The following is a 15,000-nucleotide window of genomic DNA, read 5'->3' on the forward strand; positions in this document are numbered from 1 at the left end:
TCACTTAACGTTAGCGAGGAAGTTCGAAGTGCGTGGACCTCGTCTGCTGCGCGGCCCCAATTCCGCGAAAATGCGTGATATATTAAATTGAAAAGTGCAACCCCTAAACGTTATCAGATCAAGCTGATTTTTTTCACATTTCATTTTTATGATATATGGAGCCTATTTTTGTACAGTCACAATGACATTTCAAAAGTTGCAATTATTGAAATACCCTACTGCACATATGGAGACCAAGTTATGTTTTGGTCACTTGATATTAAAAGTCAGGGGGCTCTCACAGCCTAACTTCATGCAGCTGTACTACAAATTGAGTACCTTATTCACTTACTGCAAGGGATCATCAGCTGGCACTATTTGCCTTCAACTCTGTCAGCTTTGAGCCTACCATTAACCCATTAATGACAGTTGACGTGATAGCATGTCAAGTGGTGGCAGCACTTACCACCAGGGACATGAGATCATGTAATGGCTTTATGTAAGGCCAGCACACTGGGTCATCACATGCATAGCGGGTGGCTGGAGGTAAAGCAAGTGAATAGCCCTAGTTTTGTGTATCTTGCCCTCCAAATCCTTAATACTGAACTTATCACAGGCATTAACATGCTTGTCTGCCATGTTAGACTCTTCTGCTGTTTGACTTGAGATCCCTAAAACAAAACCTGCTACCCAGTATGCCCTGGAGCCTCAGGCCACACATGATCAATATTATAGGTATTATAGACAAGCAGCATACCACTGGTGTCAGCAATGCCACCCAGTGCACTTTAGATCTCACTCAACTCTTGCAGATTCTTTAGGATTCATAGGTTCAAGTGGAAGATTTTCCTTCATGTCTCTGTGTTCCTGTGAGTAAATAAAATCCATGATCTATTCTTTTTATGTAGAATGGGTTGTCAGTTCTGTCCTTTGTATGCATGTTACTGTCTGTAGCAATCTCATAAAACTGAAACCCTGAGTTTGACCCTGGCCAGGAATTTCATTTACATTTCGCTTGTTCCATCTGTGTCTAGGCCATGTCTTATGGCCTGTAGCGGTTCCAGTATAGTCTGTGCATGGATCTTCCTATGTATGCCCTGTGACCCGTGGAAGCCTTGAAGGCCTGCTTGGGTTTTACTCCAACAAACTCCACCACATTCACAGCATTCCTGCTCTCATCTACATCTGAGTTTATGACCCAGGTATTGCTTCCAGTGCTTATCAGGTACAGAGCTAAGTTTTCACACTTGCATTCCTCTAGTTGTTTGACCATAAAAGGATCTAAGAAGCAGGCTTTGGACCTCCTGTGACTCATTTGATATCAAAACTTTGCTCAGTACCTCCAGGATATCCCATGCCAGTCTTGTTCTGCATCCCTTCAAATTCTATCATTTATAGGAGGTTGATAGAGCTGGGTGTGGAGTGACTGGGCCTTGAAGGATTTCCAGGGACAATATTTCCTTTTCATTTTGTGACATGAATATCACATCATGGCTTTTTGTGTGGCCAGAATGTCAGGTGACTGTGCACATAGCTATCAGCTATGGCTAGAGCAGGCAAATAGCCCCCGGCATTAAGCTTGAGTGCTTGAAATATCCCCAGTGTTAAGACCAATTGGAGCCAAAACACCCTATCGTTATGAGGTTAATGAACTATCAAGGTAGCAAAAAGTCAACCTAAATTGATCTTTCCAATTAGGCTATCATCCTTTACCCCTTAAGTATTGTAACAGATTCCTCAAACAGAAAAAGAGAATTTTCCATCTGTTAAATGCCTCAATCTTGTCACAACAGATAATCACTGGATCTCTAACTTTTGAAGTAAAAACGATAAAATTCTCCCATTGTATAATACTGAAAGCTATGACTCACCTCCACCCATTGGCCCAGGAATAGGTTTTTCTCCGTTCTTTAGGCAATTATGGATATATGTTGCCTTCCATTTGGCATACTTTCTCTGCGATGCCACCTCATCTGTCAGCTCCCCAAAAACTTCACAAACATCACACAGCAACCCAGCTGAATAGAATACCTTTACAACATTCCTGCATAAAAAGCAATACATTAGTAAATTACTTTTTTACTTGTAATGACTGATTAGTAATTAAAATAACCCACATAGTATCTAATGGTTAGCTTCACTAAATATTCAGTTTTAAAAATGTGATAGATTTGTTAAGTATTTTTCATCTTAGGTTTGGAATACATCTTAAAATCAATATCCATTTGTATAGTTTCCTAGATGAGAAGCTGCCCTAATGAATGGTTACATTATTCCATAAGTGGACATGATAAAGATAGCCATTGTATGATATAAACAATTTATAAACAAGATTAATAAACCATTTTTAAAATATATAAAAAATATATACATATTAAATTGTATAATATTCATCATGTATATAAAACATGTAAATCATACAAATTAAAACAAAATGAAATATTAATAACAGATTAATATTAGTGTTAGTTGAAGTAATAATAGAAGAACTTACTTATTGAACCTTTCCTGACGATCTTCATTATCTGCCCATGAAAAAAGCCTGTGAACAACATTTTCTACAAGAGCCTGGCCTGCAACATCACTCGTTACAGCTTCATTTTCAGCATGGGTCTGAATAAAAAAAAACATAATTATAAGAGTGATTTAAAAAGTGATCAAGTTCTATGAGTAAATACTAATAAACTTAAAAACAAATAAATAATAATAATAATATTAAAGATAATATAAAGATGTGTTAAATAATAAAATTATGAACTAATTTAAACTTTCAAAAATACTGCATTTCAAATATGAATAGGAAAGACTGATATGAAAAATATTTACCTTTTTAAAGGTTTCTAAGTAATCCATAAGGGCAGTAAGGAGGGCACGAGCCTCTGGTGACTTTCGATCCAACTTGAGTGCTGCCTGCAGAGCATAGAGCCGAACTGAAAAAAACAAAGTGAAAATAACTCATACACTTAATATTTGATCATGGTGATAGTTATGAAATATTGTATATATGTAAGATGTGAAATGTTTATGAGAATCATACAGTTCAGTTCAGACAGATTTGCGAAGACGTCGCTTCGCCCGGGCTATATGTTGATAGATGTATTACAACAAGCATACAAAATACAAAGTGGAGGATTTGTATATTCTTTGGTTATTTTGAGATTAGGCATATCAAGTAGGCTTAACTGATTAGTAAAATAATTCTTTCATTCCTATTGTGGGTTCACTGGCAAAATACTTTTAAAGCCCTGCCCCTTGATGTGACATACTTGTCTATGATTGCCTTGAACATCGATATCCTTTGCAGATGCACACTGCAGGCTAATCAAAAGCTCTTACTTACCTGTTTGGTTTCTAATTAAGGACTATCAGAGATTACATAGCAATTATATCATTGGTATACCAGATAATTTCCCTATCACAAGAAGTAATACATTTCCAAGAAACATTTTGAGTTAAAAAGAATCAAGATTAAAAACATAGCAATATTAGAGTAATAAAGTCACATTGTAACCAGTCATAATGAAAAGGGGATGGGCATGAATAAAAATTCTTCAGTGATCATACAACAATGGCTATTTTTTATGATGTATTGTCAAAACTGAAAATAATGTTAATCCTTAAATTTGCAATACTAAAGTTCAATAATTATACCTTATGAGTGCCTCAGCAAAGAATGATAGCAATTTCATCAGATAAGGTATGATGCAATATACAGTACCTATGAAAGATCCCTACTAACCCTGAAGGTATTATCTGTAATATCGAAGAACGTTAATGAATTCATAATGCTTACATTACACTGTTGCTATATAGTGTTCTATCATTTGATACCTATTACACAAAACAACAAAACATAACAATAAAAAACAATAATTGATTTGATGATGAAAGGCAAAAAAATTTCCCCGTCTCTAATTCCCCATCTAATATGCAACTTACAAATGCAGGCTGAACTCACCCCAATATGCAACAACAGGCTCCCTCTTGTCATAGTCATTAGCAATCTTAAGGTAATGCTGCACGGTTTTCAACTGAGGTGGACACGGAGGTAAATTGGGCGACGACATCTTCTCTTGTTGTTGTTGTGACGATGAGACACTTCGCTTTCGAGGGTGACGGAAAAGTGATTTTTTTCCTTTAGAATTTTTTTTTGTTTTAGGACAGTTTTCTCTAATTCTGTTTACTTTTTGTGGATTTATTTTAGGGTCAAAGTATATAATAAATTAGAAAGATTTGTGTGGTGTAAATGTTTACCTGGAAGATAAAATAATTATTCTTGAATGTAATCTGCTTTTCCTGTATACTTTTTTTTTCTCTTTTTTCTCTTTTTTTTAGTCTAGAAGGATTCTTTTCACATCATTCCTAAAACATTTCCCCTCTGCAGAAAGCAACAAAAAATGACTAATGTTGAGAACAATAAAAACGACACAGTTAAAGTTTTTTTTAATTATTTTGTTCTGTTATTGAGTCCTGTATTTTTATGCGTCTTAAAATCTGAACATGTGCTTATGATCTAATGCCATCAATTAATTGTATTGCAATAGCAGCAACACTAGTAGAAACAGTGATAGTTGTTGTTGCTGTAGTAGCAGTAGTGATGATACTACTACTACTACTACTTCCTATATAATAGCAGAAATAATGTTGATAATAGTAATGATAACAGTATATGAATGATGATAATAGTAATGATAACAGTATATGATAATAATGACAATAGTAATGATAGCAGTATATGATAATAATGATAATGATATTAACAATAAAAATAAAGTAATAATAACAATGAAAATAATAATAATACTAATGATAATGATAAATAATGAGGATGATGATGATAATAACAATGATAACGATGATAATAATGATAATAATAATAATGATAACAGTAAAATAGATTATAAAGATGATGATGGTAATAAAAAGATTATCAGATAACAATGGTAATGATATTGATAATGATGACAATAATAATAATAATAATAAGATAATGAAAATCATAATGATGATGGCAATAATAATGATAATGATATACATAGCGGATAATAACGATAATATAATTAATGATGAGGATAGTAACAGTAATGGTAACAGTAATGCTTCCACTGATAATAATGATAAAGACAACGATAACAATTAATATAATACTGATGATAATGGTAATACTTATGATAATCATATTAAAGTAAGATAACAACAATAACTCATAAGTTGATGTTGTCAATATCATCAACTTAGCAGCAATAAATATTGATAATGGTGATTACAAAAGAATAAAAGAAGAAGAAGAAGAACAGAAAAAAAAGAACGAGAAGAAAAAAAATAAGAAGAAGATGAAGAAGAAGAAATAGAAGAAGAAGAAGAAGAGGTAGAAGAAGAGCTGGAAGAATAAGAAGAGGAAAAGAAGAAGAATAAGAAGCTGAAAAAGAAGAGGAGGAAGAAAAGAAGAATAAGAAGAAAATAATAATAACAAGAAGAAGAAAATAAGAAGAAAAAGGTACATAGCAAATGAATGTTATCTAAAAGTACAAATAGACCTAAGAACACTAATAGTGGAGTCCCCCCCGCGCTGCGCATTTTCTGTCACCGGGTTTGTTGTTATGGTGGAAAGGGGACGAGTGTCTGAGTCCTGTGTTATATGCTCAGTTTCTGCCAAAGGTTCGCTATTATTGGTTTTATAGGGTAGGGTGTTCTTGTATGGCATAACCAGTGTTTAACCTGTCTTGTGGTTTCGATAGACCTTGTTTGTGTCTTGTGAGTGGTGTTTTATGGGATGTAATAAACAGTTCATTGTTCCGGCGGTTAGGAATTTTTAGCAAAATGTGGGTATGTCTTTTTATATTTCCAGTGTCTAGAATTATGTCTTGTGTAAAGGTGAGATGAGCAACGAAACTGTATGATGATGTACGTGTATTACGTGTTTTTTAAAATGATTTAGAAGGTTAAATTCCCTTGGGAAAATATTCATCTGGCGCCCTTGTGTCGACAGCATGAGAGAAAATGACTTATATTTACGAAAGTCATTTATATATGAAATGGATTTATATTTGTCATACTGTCAATAGGAGAAGGGATTGGAGGATAATTTTGATATGACTTTTCATACCAGAAGCAATGCTAGGGAGTTAAGTTGTATTACCTAATGTTAGGGTTCATAAAATGTTGATTTTGTTGATTAGAATAATGAAATGGTAATGAAGATAATAGGAAAGAAGATAATCATTATTTAACTAATGATAGTTAAATAGGTTTATAGGAAGTTAGGTAATGACGGTGTATACTATAATGTAGGATATATAGTTTTTATTAAGGTTTTGCCATGACAATTATCTCTGGTATTTAAAATACATTATAAAATACTTTATAGATTTGCAATGTAGTTGTTTATTTAACTACCATATATTAATAGCCTGTTGGTTTAAATTCTCTATATGGTATAAAATGCTTGTAATGTAGGAAATAATGTGGAATAGGAGAATAACTCAAGTTTTGTTGTGAAAAATAACTAGTTGAGCATATGTGAGTAATAGTTTGTGCAAAGTCATGTGTGAAAGGGGTCAGACTATATATGATTTGCATAATTGAGTTATATCTGTGATCAGTGGTGGAATGAACTCATTTCAAGGTCAAATTGTAATGGAGTCAAATGATCTCAAGGTCAGGTTGGATTGAAAGGGATTAACTTCTATTTTTAGAACATGGCAAGTATGGAAGTAGATGAAGATGTTGCAGCAGAGGCCACCTCCTCATCCCAGTCGGTTGCAGTGGAGAGTTCGAGTCAGGCTGCAGGCAATACCTCAAAATTTACAGCCCCAACTTCTCCAGCACCACCTGCACAGCCTGCTACAGGTATTGTTCTTTCTTTTTTTCCAGCTTTTATTTTCATTTAGTTTTGAAAATAATTACGAGGTGGTGTGTATCAGAATGATGAGAAGTTTGCTGAAAAATATTACAGAATCTGTATAATTTACTCTCAAAGAATTTACCATTTTTTTTTATTTAGACAGACAGGCAACAAAGGAGGTATATGTTGTTAACTGTCAAGTATCAGCAGTATCAGTAGCTGTGATTGTCCCTTTGCCTGTCTTTTGCTCATGGTGTGAAGATTCAAATTTGTTTCTCTATTTTCAAATTTAGAATATAGCCCTTTCTTAAAAAAAAAAGGGTTGGGATAGATATGTTTCCCTCTTTTAATGCCAAATTTGATATTGATATACAGGTGGTGGAAGTGGTAGTGCCCTCAGTGATGTTAGCCCAGGAAATTCTGTGATGGCGTCTGCTGGGACTGTGGGTAGTGTGTCAGTCTCTCTTCACCCTCTGGTCATATTGAATATATCAGAACATTGGACTCGTCAACGTGCTCAGGAGGTTACCAGTGAAGTGCAAGGTAATTGTAGAATGATTTAGCAAATAATTTTTTTTCTTAGTGTACATATTAAAAAAAAATGTCTTAGACTTCATTTCTGTTCACCAAAGTCTCTCAGTTTGTCTCTTCTATTTTTTCTTCAGAATTTAAGATCCTAATAGAATTTTGTACTATGTATTTCTTTCAGTGCTGGGAGCCTTAATTGGAAAACAAACTGGTCGTCATGTAGAGATAATGAATTCCTTTGAGCTGAGCTACGATATGCTGGATGGGAATATCATCATCAACCGTGAATATTATACCCTAAAAGAGGAGCAGTGTAAGTTGTTCTTGCAACTCATTAACCTTCAACATATCATGAGTTAGATTCAATTGGATGTTAGGGATGAAAATGTTCTAAATTGATTTTATGTCATGGTGCTAGCACCATGTGGCACTGAATTAGTTATGCTATACCTTTATATAATTGCCAAATAATATAGGTTAAGGCAGCCTTCTATATTAATGTGGTGAATTTTTATACCCTTTATCATCGTCATGCAATATATTTAATATTCATTGAAGTACAATCATATTTTCCTATTGGATAAACACTTTAATATTGTTAAGAATAGGAATAGGATTACAAATGTTCTTTAAGTTTTGCTCATCACTCAAAATTTGAGTTCTGATGTTTCCAATTCTTGTTACAGATAAACAGGTATTCAGTGACCTTGACCTACTTGGCTGGTACACAACTGGTGACACACCAGGGCCCCCAGATCTTCTGGTTCATAAGCAGATTTGTGACCTTCTTGACAGTCCAATATTCCTCAAGCTCAATCCTATGGCACGGCACACTGATGTAAGTAATCTATCCTTTGCATACTGCTCATATGTGCAACAAAACCTTAATATAAAGGTGTAGGCCTAACCTTCTTGGACAGCAGCCATCTCATGAATTACATTTGTTTCATATTAGGCTATTTGTTATAAAGGTTGATATGTTTGTTATTTTATAATATGAAAAATAATTAAAGAAGAAACAGTTTGCACTTTTTGCCTTTATTACTAATTTTATCATATATATTTTGATGAATTCCCAAACAGCTACCTGTAAGTATTTATGAGAGTGTTCTGGATCTTGTGAATGGGGTACCCACCTTGCTCTTGGTTGAACTGCAGTACACTCTTGCTACAGAAGAGGCTGAACGTATTGGTGTTGACCATGTGGCGAGGATGTCTTCACATGATGTTCAGGAAAGCTCAATTGGTTAGAATACTCTAGATATTATTCTTTCAATTATGGGTATTAATGAAATTGTATTGGATTTTTGGTTATTTTAACTTATGTGTTTTACTATTAAACTATAGAAATGTTCAAATAATAGTTTATTTTTTAAGATACCTATTTGCCAGGTACATATCACTAAAATTGTGCCTATATTTTATTGCAGTAGCAGAGAACTTGCAGGCACAATACAGTGCGATAAAAATGTTAGCCAGCAGAGTGCGTCTTATAGCTGAATATGTTAAGGCTAGTCAACGAGGTGAGGTGGAGTTCAATCATGAGATCTTACGTCAGGTTAATGCTTTGGCTCATCGACTACCTGTCCTCAACAGTGAGAAGTTCAGGGGAGAGTTCTATAACGTGAGTGTTTTTAGTGTTTGTTTTGTTAATGTTTTTTCATAAGTTTTCTAAAGGTAGAATAGCTTGTCATGTAGCTAAATATATCACATTCCCTAGATAAAATGTTAGGGAAAAAAAATAAAAAAGGAAAAAGAAAAAGAGGTAATGGTAATGTATTTTATACTTATTTTTTACCATGAATCTTCCACATGCATTTTTAAAAATCTCCTTTACTTCCGCTTCATAGTCTGTAAATAAACTCCTTTTACAGCAATGTAATGATGTGGCGCTGATGTCCTACCTTGGAACGATCACCAAATGCTGTAATACCATGAACCGTTTTATCAACCGCTTCAACCTCTTACACGAAAGATTGGCAATGGGACGTCGTATGCGAGGACTTTTCTTCTAATACATTTCTTTTCGTTTTTTCTATTTTAGTGCTTATCAGCAGTTATTCAATATTCAGCTGATAATATAGATGACCCTTAAAACAATACAAATAACCATTACTTCTCATAGAAATTGTTTGACTTTAATTTTCTTCCTACTTTGCACACACAAGAATTTGCCATGTTGTCATTGATTATGTACTCAGTTCTGTCTAAATAAAGTTAAAGGTATTAATACATTTATTTATCCTAATCAAGAAAGAAGAGGAAAAAAAAAGGAGTATTCAGATCTACTTAAATTCTCTTGCATTACTGATGGTCCATAATAGGGTGAAGGTATACATCAGGTTGTGTTGCATTTAAATAAGATTGTGTTAATCTTCAGTCCTATGGTTTATGCATGCATCTGTATGCGTGCTTATAACAAACTGCATTCTACCATGTCTCCATGTATGGATGTAGGTGAAGGGTAGTGCAAGTAGGACAAGACATTTGATTATTCTATGGGTTTTTAGAAAAATAAAGAGACAATATGCCATTAATAAGCCTAGTTTTATATCTTCAATTGAGAACTTGACAAGAGCATTATTAACTAACCTAGAACTTTCGTCCAAGTGAATAACCATATCAATCACAAAAGAACTTAAATGGAACTACCTTGTTGCGCTATTACATTTCCCAGTAGTAACACTGAGTATTGTGGCAGCATCAAAGTAAGGAGGTGAGTGCTCATTGCTCTCAAATATTTTGTATTACAGCACAAAGTATTGGCAATGCATCAGCCCAAATTGTTTAATTGGGCCACATGAGCCATCTTTTAGATTTTTTTTTTTCTTCTAAATTTGACATGTAGCTGAATTTTTAAAGATACTGCATTATGTTTTTGAAGTTTAACCCATTGGATTCTTATGAGTATATACCTTGAAATCTCTTCCTTTCCTGAATTATTAAAATATTTGATTGATCTCACTGCATTTAAAGATGTAGCTACTGCATGATATAAGAGCAAGCAAAACATATATATAAAGGCTAATAATGGGATCTGAATTATGATCTGACAGGAACTGTAATCCTCCCATTAGGTGGAGAGATATATACACATAAAACAAGTAACAGACCTGGAGCTTTGATACATTGTTCTTACTTTTCACATGAGTTTGGGCAAAGGTTGGATAAACTAGTTACCTTACTCTCTTGGATCTACTAACCTACAAATATACCCCTATATATTAGTAAATATTATTTGAAACAATGCTCTAGGAAGGATTTAAAATGAATTCACTTCCAGAAAGCCTGAGTAAGGGATAGACATGGATTTTTTTCTTTTGCAACAGTTTGGATATAATAACTTTCAAAGGTGTGCAGATAGTGAAAATGAATGGCTATTGTAATACTTGCACAATGCACAAAAATGTATTTAGAAAAAAAAGGGGAAGTACTTATTTAGGGTGAAGAGAATGATGATACAATGGAATTGTGCTTCTTTTCATAGTCACAGTAAAATAAGAAAATATTTACTGATGACAATGAAAGCATCTTGTCATATTCTTCCTAAGGTTCATGTTAATAAACAGGTAAGCAATAATTTTACTCAGTAAATATAAAAGCTGTGATCACTTTTTCAAAAATTCCAGTACTGAGGAATATTCATTAGTGGAATGTACCAAGTCTCCTTTAGCCATTCTGAGTTAGGCCATATCTTTAGATATTAAGCCTGGGCTGTGAATCTTCAGGTGTGTTAGTTTTCTGTTCTTTTCTAAACTTATAGACGAAATCTGAGTCTATATATGATTCAAATTGACATTTAGTGTAATAGATCACTGTAACTGAAGGAATAAAAAAGCGATCCGCTCCCACAAAAATCCCTGATGTGGAAGGGTCAACCTATCGGTCGTGGTATTAAAAAAATGTTTGTGCAGGAGGATGGCTGTTTTACATGTCTGGCACGGTGCCATCCGCATCTATGACTGACTCTGCCTTTGCAGCAAATCATGCCATCCACTGCTAATAGGTTAAGTATAGTAGTACCTTTTGTAAGTGTATAAGTAAAACAGAAATATTGTGGGATAAATATAATAATCATACATATTTCACTCATCTTTAATAATAATGAGTATTAATGTGCCTTCCATCAAAGGGCTCTGCTTCTGCAACATGTTGCCAAATGTCACATATTTATCAATATATAAAATATTAAATACTTCAATGACTAAAAACAATAAGTTATTCTATACAACATGCAAACTGTAACAATGGTAAGTTGTAGATATTATTTGCTGAATGAAGTGCATACAGAACATTCTCAGTTACACTAATGAGACATGAAATTTCTTATACAATCCTTAAGAGAGAAAAAAAAAACATCCTTGCCTTTTTCATAACTTAAAAAGATTTATAATATAAGTTGAAGAACATAAAAGTATTACAATATTCCACAGAGCTTGTTATATATATTCTCCTAATCATTTTGACTCTAAAAATAATTCCTTTCAATAAACATTCTGTGTGGCAAGAACATCAAGTCTGTTATGTAATTTGTTTTGGTAGCAGCCTTTCACTAAATAAATTAATGATCAATATGATAAATGATAACATACCATGATCCTTATTTTGGTTATAAGTCCGTCAAAAAAATCAACAATATTAGGTAAAAAAAAAAAAAAAAAAAAAAAACTATTACCTAAGTTACTTCCCAGGAGTACCATTGACTAATGTTTGAGGATTGTCAATGTCTGGTAAGTGGAGTTCTACTAGCCCAATTAGTTCCTCAACTTGTTCTTCACTTAGTCTTTCTTCACTGTCTTCAATTATCTGAAAAGTTAATATTCTATTAAATTTGAATATGTTACTTGACAATATACATAATTTATTCTCAAGTGAATTTGCACTCAAATACTCTAAAGAGTTTATAATCACATGTGCCATTACTAGCTTTACTTGCATTCAAACATTGCCTCACCAGTTGCATTTCCACCGGTGTTGTTGGTCTCAAGTTGATTAACTGTAATTTTTCTGCTTTTGTGAGTTTGAAGTCTTTCACAGCCTCTAGAAAACCTTGAATCACTTCAGCATTTTGGTTTCTACATGCTGTCTTCTCAAGGTATTTCATGGTCTGGAAAAAATGAATAATAAGTATTTACTGTTTTTAATTACTTTCAGAATTTCAAACCATTTGAATTTTTCGCAGATAGTTTGACAGAAAATATAATACAACTTTTAAAACTGTCACAGTAACCTTTTCATTCTCTGTATATTATTTCTAGTTTTTTATTTTTTTACATACTTGTACTATATCACTTAAAATAATAAAAAGTAAAATATCCATACTTCAAATGCAATGTTGGCAAGATCTGCCTGTGTCTTCGTCATATTTCTTCTCCCTTTCTCTTGCCTACATAAATCCTGCAGGAGAGCATACACCTCACAGTTACTCAGAACAGCTCCCTTACAATTTAACCTGCAAAAGATAATGCATGCATGTCATATAAAAAGGTACAAATCCTGCCTGTTAGAAGCACATATTACTTCTTTTTCTGTTCACATTAATGACCAAATTATCAAAATATGGTATGGAATGCTACATTTCAAGGAGAAGGAGGAGGAGGAGGAGGAGGAAGAGGAAGAGGAAGAGGAAGAGGAGGAGGAGGAGGAGAAGGAGAAGGAGAAGGAGAAGGAGAAGGAGAAGGAGAAGGAGAAGGAGAAGGAGAAGGAGAAGAAGAAGAAGGAGAAGAAGAGGAAGAAAAAGGAGGAGGAGGAGGAGGAGGAGGAGGAGGAGGAGGAGGAGAAGGAGGAGGAAGAAGGAGAAGGAGAAGAAGAAGAAGTAGGAGAAGGAGAAGGAAGAGAAGGAGAAGGTGAAGAAGAAGAAGAAGAAGGAGAAGGAGAAGAAGAAGGAGAAGGAGGAGGAGGAGGAGGAGGAGAAGGAGAAGGAGAAGGAGAAGGAGAAGGAGAAGGAGAAGGAGAGGAAGAGGAAGAGGAAGAATAAGAGGAAGAGGAAGAAGAAAGTTTCTCAAAATGTGAAACTATGTTACATTCTTTTCCAACAACCTCAAATAGTGTATCTAATTTTCTATTTACACGTTAAATAGCACAGATGTTAAATAATGATGTTTTTGAGTAATGAGTCTAATGCTTTGTTTAAATGTGCTAACTTGTAATTATACCATATTCAGAGTGTCTAACCAGCCGCTACATTAATCTCACTTTAATAACCCTAAATATCACGTTTAGTGCAGCACTATTTTTCATATACCTTGGATTCTTGGGGCCGGATTCACTAACGCATTTACCATGATAAATACGCTGGTAACTACAATTATGATGGTAAAAAGACCGCATCGGTATTCATGAACAACTTACCATGATAGAATACAATGCTAAATTTACCAGTGGTTGGAGCACTGGTATGTCCACTGGCAACTACAGCGATGACTCTCTCATCTCGCTTTATCTCAGCAAAAAATCAACATTTAAGGCGACACTTTAGTTTGCATGTACACTTATTATGATCAGAGTGATGGCAACTGTTCATTTTCATATGAATATGACAAAAATCAATAAGATTCATAGGAAATAAGCGAGAATGTTCATGCAGCTTCGTCATAGGCCTACAATAACTGAAAATAATACACGGAATTAATAATTTGACAAATTCAAACATTTTGTTTTAATAACATTCAGCTGAAAAACAGTAAACATATAAATATATAAATTATTTTTGTGTTTGCATTAATTTAGATACAATTATTCATAATCTTAGGGTTTGATTGGCATTTCTTTTTGGAAAACGTTGATACAAATAACACCACCATTGCGTGGAGCCATTGTTTCTTTTCTTTCGACTGCAATCTAAAAAAAAAAAGTATGTTTTCGAAAACCATTACGTTATATATGATCCATAAGATCATGCAATAGAATATGCTTTCTAGGAAATTAATTTATATAGAAATAATTTAACACAGAAGAAATCTTTATCATTTCTTGAAACAAAAAAGTCTCGCTGTTGGAACAGGTTTTGTTTACATGTTACGGGATTGGTCAAAGGAGCCTAAAAAATTATGTAAGGCGCTCGCTGATTGGCGGAATCGATTTACCAGAGTTACCATCAAATTACGGTGATAAAGTCTATTTACCCTTACCAGGCGACTTATCATCGCTTGATGAATCCCACTTTGCCATGACTGGTAAACGCTCTGGTAGTTGACAGCTGGTAAATGCCTTACCATCGTATGTTAGTGAATCCAGCCCTTGGCTGGCAAATTGCTAATGTTTGTTTCACATTTCCTACTTCAACTTGATCTAAATGAAAAATCATGTAGGTAAATAGGAATGACATTGTCAAGCAAAAATAAATATTTTAAAAATACCTTAATCATGTCATCAGTAAAAAGTTAATAAATAAAAAATCAAAATTGGCAAGTGATATGTCTTTATATAAATTAACTACTTTATCATAAATTTGTGTAGTTTTGAAGATAAAAAGTGTCTTAGAGTTCACTGACTTTTTGATATCATACACTATTATCTGTGAAAGCGTCATTGTCATAACTAAAAATTAAACTGTAAACTGTCTGTGTTTTGAAGTCACAACAGGTAGCAAACCTTTTATTTACTTGCATCTACACATGTGAAAGCTTTGATTGGTTGATATCTCATAG

At 33.8% G+C, this 15,000-nt stretch overlaps 3 protein-coding genes across 4 annotated transcripts in view; 1 reads left to right on the forward strand and 2 right to left on the reverse strand.

Moving 5' to 3' along the window:
• The window catches only part of Vta1 (vesicle trafficking 1), a 16,810-nt gene extending 12,393 nt beyond the window's left edge, over nt 1-4,417 (reverse strand). Inside the window, exons 1-4 of the mRNA XM_043018948.2 lie at nt 3,938-4,417; nt 2,806-2,909; nt 2,474-2,592; nt 1,851-2,023 (exon numbers count right to left, since the gene is read on the reverse strand). Of these exons, the coding sequence (XP_042874882.2) occupies nt 1,851-2,023; nt 2,474-2,592; nt 2,806-2,909; nt 3,938-4,046 (505 nt within the window). The 5' untranslated portion in view covers nt 4,047-4,417. The remainder of the gene's footprint in view (nt 1-1,850; nt 2,024-2,473; nt 2,593-2,805; nt 2,910-3,937) is intronic.
• A 1,082-nt stretch (nt 4,418-5,499) lies between these two features.
• Nucleotides 5,500-9,581, forward strand: CSN6 (COP9 signalosome subunit 6). Of its 2 annotated transcripts, none has more exons than XM_043018944.2 (8): nt 5,500-5,637; nt 6,675-6,828; nt 7,199-7,366; nt 7,533-7,664; nt 8,038-8,189; nt 8,435-8,597; nt 8,782-8,975; nt 9,226-9,581. In XM_043018944.2, exons 2-8 carry the CDS (start codon nt 6,678-6,680, stop codon nt 9,364-9,366), a joined length of 1,101 nt encoding a protein of 366 aa, XP_042874878.1. In that variant the 5' UTR covers nt 5,500-5,637; nt 6,675-6,677; the 3' UTR covers nt 9,367-9,581. The 2 variants fall into 2 exon arrangements, with proteins under 2 accessions (XP_042874878.1, XP_042874879.1); XM_043018945.2 differs by having other exon boundaries at nt 8,785-8,975.
• Nucleotides 9,582-11,432: 1,851 nt separating this feature from the next.
• LOC122255019 (DNA-directed RNA polymerase III subunit RPC9) overlaps nt 11,433-15,000 on the reverse strand; it is a 4,799-nt gene continuing 1,231 nt past the window's right edge. The window contains exons 2-4 of the mRNA XM_043018946.2: nt 12,674-12,803; nt 12,306-12,458; nt 11,433-12,157 (exon numbers count right to left, since the gene is read on the reverse strand). Of these exons, the coding sequence (XP_042874880.1) occupies nt 12,032-12,157; nt 12,306-12,458; nt 12,674-12,803 (409 nt within the window). The 3' untranslated portion in view covers nt 11,433-12,031. The remainder of the gene's footprint in view (nt 12,158-12,305; nt 12,459-12,673; nt 12,804-15,000) is intronic.

Source organism: Penaeus japonicus, unplaced genomic scaffold, assembly GCF_977035675.1.
Source record: "Penaeus japonicus unplaced genomic scaffold, GWHDUDI00000001_assembly GWHDUDI00000004, whole genome shotgun sequence".
NCBI classification, from domain to species: Eukaryota; Metazoa; Arthropoda; class Malacostraca; order Decapoda; family Penaeidae; genus Penaeus; species Penaeus japonicus.